This window comes from Crotalus tigris, unplaced genomic scaffold (genome assembly GCF_016545835.1).
Source record: "Crotalus tigris isolate CLP2741 ecotype Arizona unplaced genomic scaffold, ASM1654583v1 scf7180000024141.418231, whole genome shotgun sequence".
NCBI classification, from domain to species: Eukaryota; Metazoa; Chordata; class Lepidosauria; order Squamata; family Viperidae; genus Crotalus; species Crotalus tigris.
The window spans coordinates 63,198-69,769 of NW_024100409.1; the positions used below are offsets into that span (position 1 = coordinate 63,198).

General features: G+C 46.3%; 1 protein-coding gene across 1 annotated transcript in view; it reads right to left on the minus strand.

The window, feature by feature from the left end:
* Positions 1 to 4,007, minus strand: part of LOC120298795 (melatonin receptor type 1A-like) — a 30,047-nt gene extending 26,040 nt beyond the window's left edge. The window contains 1 exon segment of the mRNA XM_039322834.1: positions 3,385 to 4,007. Within this exon segment, the coding sequence (XP_039178768.1) occupies positions 3,385 to 3,565 (181 nt within the window). The 5' untranslated portion in view covers positions 3,566 to 4,007.
* Between the last annotated feature and the right edge of the window lie 2,565 nt (positions 4,008 to 6,572).

Genomic DNA, 6,572 nt, shown 5'->3' on the forward strand with positions numbered 1-6,572 from the left:
AGCCAATTTTATGAGGATTTCATTTGCTGCATCTCTGTTTGAAATTTGATGCTCAATGGCAACTTGCAGGCAATTCACAAAGTCTGCATAGGATTCAGTTGCAGTTTGGTGAATGGCAGAAAAAGATTGAATCGGGGTTCCAGACTCATCAACAAGAGCCATGGCAGAAAGAACACAAGCATTAATGATAGGAAATGCAAAGGGAGTAAAAGTTTGAGCTTGAGCATTAAGGGTAGTAAAATTGCCTTCTCCAAAGAGTTGTTCTGCTGTGTATTGTGAACCTGGGTGATTAGCTCTCTTTTGTGCCTCTCTTTTATATTCAGATTCAAAGACTACGTATTGTGTTCCGTTAAGAAGCATGCGGAACAGATCTTTCCAATCTTGAGGCAACATTCTATATGCACTAGCAATTGAATGTATTAGTCCTCTAGTATAGGGACTGGTTATGCCATAATCTTTTGTAGCCTTTTTCAATTCTCTGATCATAGCCAGGGGAAGTGCCTCCCAACCCACTATTAACCCTTTAGCAGTCTGTTGGTAATTAACAGGGAACAACTCTGTCTCGGATAGTTCAGAAACGCTTAAATCACCATTATTTAAAGCCTTTTGAAAAGCACCACGCATGATTCCAGGAGAGAGAGAGAGAGAGGAGAGAGGAGGCAACGTGGCAGGAACAGGAGAGGTTGTTTGCTGTTTATCAGAATCCATAAAATTGGCAGGGACAGGAGGGTTTCAAAACCAATTTATCAGACTGGGGTAAGGGAGTGGCAGGCAACATAACAGACGGATTTATACCCAGGGGGGCTGATGAGGCAATTCAGCATAGGTTTATCAAGTGGATTTTTATAAGCTGATCAGTCAGCTGGTTTGCAACCAATTTTCCTCCATGAGACCAATATGCTTAAAGATCCAGACTCCGGATAGGATGAGCAGTTAGCCCAAACGTAAGCAAGCAATTTGACAGCCTCAGATTTAGAAAGGTGACGGGTTAATTTCTGTTCCTGATCAGTAAGATATTTTTTCCTGCCAAGTAGCCTCAGCTCTTCCACATGCTGCTTTTGAGCGTGAGACATTCCACCCCCCATACTTACGAAGAGGAGTCAGTTGCCAGCAACTTCGTCGGGTGCACCAAGCCTATTCCAGGCGATAAGTAAAGGGTTGGCAGGGACGTATCCTTCAGTGGATCACGTCGGGGTCACCAGATGTGGTGGTCTCCCATGGAGAATGAGACACGCAGACAGGTATCTCGGGATGAGAGCCCAGAGCTGACTCCAGCACCCTCTTTTATTGTTACTAAGGTTTTTACATCACACAGCATAATCAAAAGACGTATATAGGGGTGGTTACAATGTATCAAATAACAGACACTCTCCAGATACAAGGCTACTGCAGGTGTTCTTATCAGAGTCTGTCCAAAAGGCTGATGAATGTATCCTGTGTCTGAAACAGTTATCTCAGGCCCTTGTGGGAGATGCCCATGGATAGATGCCCATGGACATTTGTGCAATTAGTCCCACAATCGTCAGATTTCATCTGCCCAGATTGTCAAAACACTGTGTAAGACCAACTAACATTCCATGTGACACCCTTCAAAAGCTGGCAAGACATTTCATTCAGAGCATCAACTAAAGATTGGAATTCTAGAAGATGGTGTGGAAATACATTTGTCTGCTTTGCTGACGCAATTCCTTGCACTTGTTTTCTGTTCCCTGCAGGTGTCATGTGTTTTCTGTTCCTTTAGCGAACAAGAGTTTTTTCTTAATGAAAGTTTAAAAGGGCCAGAGAGGTACGAATGACTAGATTTAGAATATGTGTGCACCGACTTGATAAAGCAAAGAAGAAAAGGACCTTGCTTTATTAGATCAAGCATCAAAGAAGGCAGATTTTCTTAAGAGATTCTCTTCTTTAAATAGGAAGAAGTAAAACTTTGTTTAGCTGCCTAACAATCTCCCAATGAATTAAATAGCCAGAGGAAAGGCCAAAGAATGGGTTAGCATTGAATTGGCTGCACCGCAAAGAGGCAAGGAAGCAACATATTCACTTTGTACAAATAACCACTATTTCTTACCCTGGATTAAATAACACAGAGTATGGTTTAATTGACCATCTCTCTTTCCATATTCATCTAAGGGAGAATTTTATTGCCTCTCTCTCTTGCTGGACTACATGACTCCAACTGGGACTGGATCTTACTATTTACACTGAGCATGGAGTTTTATATAACAGCCTAAAACAGTGGTTCTCAACCTGTGGGTCGGGACCCCATTTGGGGTCGAACGACCATTTCACGGGGGTCGCCTAACAAGGCTGTCCACCATTTTTTTCCTCCTTTTCTTTGGCCACGCCCCTGGCACCCGGTGATGTATAAGTGGTTGGGGGTCACCACAACATGGGGAACTGTATTATGGGGTCGCGGCATTAGAAAGGTTGAGAACCACTGGCCTAAAACCTGGTTTCTGCTAAAAAAAAAAATCTTCTTCTTTACCCTCCCATCTGAAGTGGAGGAAAAAAAAAACATTTCAGCCCCCTTGTTTTTTGTCACCCCCTCTGAAGCTGGTGCTTTTCATAGTATGGGGGCTCAGGAATAACAGCGAGGGCAACCTGCAAACCTTGTAAAACTTGAGCACTTAAAGTCCATAGAACAGTGGTTCTCAACCTTTTTAATGCCACGACCCCCAACCGGTCGTAAGTCGAGGACTACTCAACTTGTGCAGCACCATTTGCAGAATGGGACTTTTGGCAGGCTCAGCAGGCAGAGACAGCCTGGACAATTCTTATTGGCTTTTGAAAGCCAATAGAATTAGACTCTATTCAAGAGAGTCTATTCTATTGGCTTTCAAAAGTCAATAGAATAAAAGGGAGTAGCACAGCTAAGGAAAAGGGGAAAAAATGGCGGACTGCGTTGTTTGGCAAATGGGGTCCCGACCCACAGGTTGAGAACCACTGCCATAGAAAAAAAGAGGGGATACACGAGATGGGTTCATCCTATGGGCAGGTCATAGGAAGGGTGCCACCCCAAACTTCTGGAGAAGCCTAGCTTGAGCTACAAAACCTGCCTTGCAGCCACCCGGCAGAGTCCGGAGAATAAAAATAGGGCGGCTGGATGGACCCTAGTTGTACAGGAGTGCCAGCCAGATTAAAGCGGGAGGGCGCTAGGGGAGGCAAGCAATCGCTTTCTGGGGGAGGGGGAGAAAAATGATTGGGCGCCTGGCTGTCAGAAGAAATGCCTTTATGACTTGCAGGGGAATATTGTCCCGGGCCGGAGTGACCGTCGGCCCCCTCAACCCTCCCGATCTCCACTCCTCTCCCCGGAGTCCCGTCCGGAGCGCGGCTGGGTTGGTTTGCAACTTTCTTGCCACCCTCCTTCGGCTTCCCGTTTCTCACCAGCGTTCCTCAGCTTCTTGTTCCTATACACGGAGACGATCACCGTCAAGTTGCCCAGCAGGTCCACCACGATGGTGAAGATAAGGATCACGGCCAAGGTGGAAGCCACCCAAGGGGGCCTGTCCAAGGTGAGCTGGTCCTGCGGCCTTGAGCCATTCAGCCCGCTCCGATTTACTGACATGCCGAGGAGACGAGGAGCCGCTCACCGGACGTCCATGCCGGCGATGCAAATTTGGACAGCAGAACTTCGTCCCTTTCCTCTGCCCTTCCTTATGGGAGACGCTAGATGTGCACGAGGCGGGTTGGGGTGGGAGGATAACGACATTACTCCGTCTCCTCGTGCCTTTGCAAAAGAGCCGACCAGTGGCTGCCTCTTGCGCCGGGCGCCTCCCATCCTCGGGCGCCTCATCTCGTCCCCTTACTCAGACGGGGACGCTTCGCTGAAGTGTGCCTCGTTGAGTTATTTTTATAGCAGCCCCTCCCTCCTCGTTCCGCCTTCATCGCCCCGACGCTTGGCTGCTGCACTTGCGTCCGGCACCCACACCTCAGCGCTTCTCGCCAAACACACACAGGCGCCCCAACGGCCGCCACCGTTGTCTCCAGGTGACATTCCGCCTTGGCGTCTGGCCTCCCCTTCCCGAGACACGTGCGCCTCGAGGGGAGTCCAGCTGCGTCCGAGTGGGCAATGCGGGCACAGTGCCCCCCTGCGGCCTTCGCGGGAACAAGGGCCGCCATTCACGGCGAAATTGTAAGCGGGAGGGTCTGTGCGGGCGCGAGCGCGCGAGGTCCCATTCATTTTTTTCCCAGGCTTTCCCTCCATTCATTCCTTCGCTCGCTCGTTCATGGGCCTACCGGGGTTCATTCCTGAGATTGGCCGTCGGTAGGTCTTGGAGAGACAGTACCCAGCATTTTTTCTATCTTTTGCTACTTGATGTACTGGCTGGATAGCCTTCGGGAGAGCTTTCTGGGAGAACAGAAGAACGGAAGAGCAAGAGAAAGATGAGACGAATGAGTTATTTATTTATAATAAATGTGAATTTTATGTATGCTTTTAAAATCTATTTTTAGTCAAGTAGGTAAGGAAGGGAGGAGTGGTTGGGAATGGACGGAAGAAAAAAAAAAACCAGTTCTGAGTAGAATGCTACCAAAACTTCTTTTGAGTGCAGTATTTGCTTTGCATGGGGAATGAGAAAGCAGGCAACTTAGACCTCGGCTATAGGGTAGGAAAAGAAAACAGCAAAGAAGAATCCAAATGTTTTATTTGTATTCTTTACCTTTGTAAAAAATAAGTAAAAATCAGATACTGTATGTTTATGCAATATTACTTATGTATTTACAAAAAGATGCAGATTACATTTCCTGATTGTGAGATGCAGTGCAGATTTTTCATATGATTTCAGGATGGATACCTATCTGGAACTGGGATCCTTTCCATCCATCTCTCAGGGGCCGGCTTGCTTTGATCAGCAGAATAATATTATGAATTGGTAGCCAGATTGTGCAAGAAACCAGTATTTCTCACCCTTGGAAACTTTAAGGTGTTTGGACTTCAAGCTCAAAAGGTTGGAAACCTTTTGTAAACAGTTTGATTGGTGTAAAAATAGCAGGGAAATACTCCTTTCCCCCTCTCATAGAGAAAGCATTGTGTTTATTTTTTAAAGGTGCATGTCATTAAATTCAATTTATGTGCAAAGCATATTTACATTATTCAAACAGCCTTAACAAATGCTAAGCAAATAGTCCATAGTGCTGAATCCCCCTCTCATTTGGTGTCTAGCTGAAAAAGAAAGAGTAATGCCTTATATGTGAAAGCGAATATATAATTATTTGGACCATTTAGAGCAGTGGTTCTCAACCTTTTTAATGCCGCGACCCCCAACCGGTCGTAAGTCAAGGACTACTCAACCGGTCATAAGTCGAGGACTACCCAACTGGTCGTAAGTCGGTGACTACCCAACTACTCATAAGTCGAGGACTTTCCTTGCCTGGGAGCGCCGCGCATGCGTGGTACCGCCCCCTGCGCCGGCCGAGGCATAGCTGGCAAGGAGCAGCGATGATGCAGGGTGACCACCTGCTGGGCCACCAGCTGGCCCAGCCCAAGGGTGGTAAGGCACCCGCCGGGCCCCACGCACGCCAGCAACCCTCCCTGCGCCTGCTGGCCTCCCACCTCCCACCCCTGGCCCTCTTTTACTTACATTTTTAGTAGTTGTTCAGCAGGGAGGGGTGGAAACTTCCAGACAGCTCGCTGCAGACAACTTGCAGCACCATTTGCAGAATGGGACTTTTGGAGGGCTCAGCAGGGCAGAGACAGCCTGGACAATTCCTATTGGCTTTTGAAAGCCAATAGAATTAGATTCTATTCAAGAGAGTCTATTCTATTGGCTTTCAAAAGCCAATAGAATAAAAGGGAGTAGCACAGCTAAGGAAAAGGGGAAAAAATGGCGGACTGCATTGTTTGGCGACCCCCGTGAAATGGTCGTTCGACCTCAAGTGGGGTCCCGACCCACAGGTTGAGAACCGCTGATTTAGAGAACCACCCCCTTTCATTTTTCAAAGAAAAAAAGTAGAATTTACTAACCACAATGCACTGACTCTTACCCATTTGTTGATTATGTCATTTTGACGTCCTTGACACCAAATAATGAAACTTGCTGTGCTGGGCTATAAAAAAAGGGGGGGGGGAGCAATCAGTCATGAAGTTTAACAAGCTGAATAAAAAACAAATGAAAAAGTAGGAAGTGATAGACATGTAAAAAAATAACAACCTCTAAGAAGATGTAGCAGTTTCCTATGGTGGCATTCCATTTGCTAGAAGGGAAAAAAAAACTGTGCTAAAAATAGCATCCAGTGCTCTTACGCATGCCTTATGCTACAAGGAAAATTTCTCTGATTGGTTCTGATCACAGATTCAGAGGAACATCAGAAAGTGATGAAAAAGGATGATGCACCACAATACTAAGCCAGTTTTTGTCAGTCAAGGACCTCTCCTAAAGCTATGTTAATTCAAACCAGTGTTCAGCTATTATATCTGAAAGAAAATGATGCTCTGTTTAAAATAAACCCACCATTCAAATGTGGACCATAGTTTTGTCCAATACCCAACTTCTCCAACTCCAATCCTAGCTGTCCTAGCATCAGTGCTAGCTCCATTCCTGAAGAAAATTTCCTGTCATGAATATATACATGTG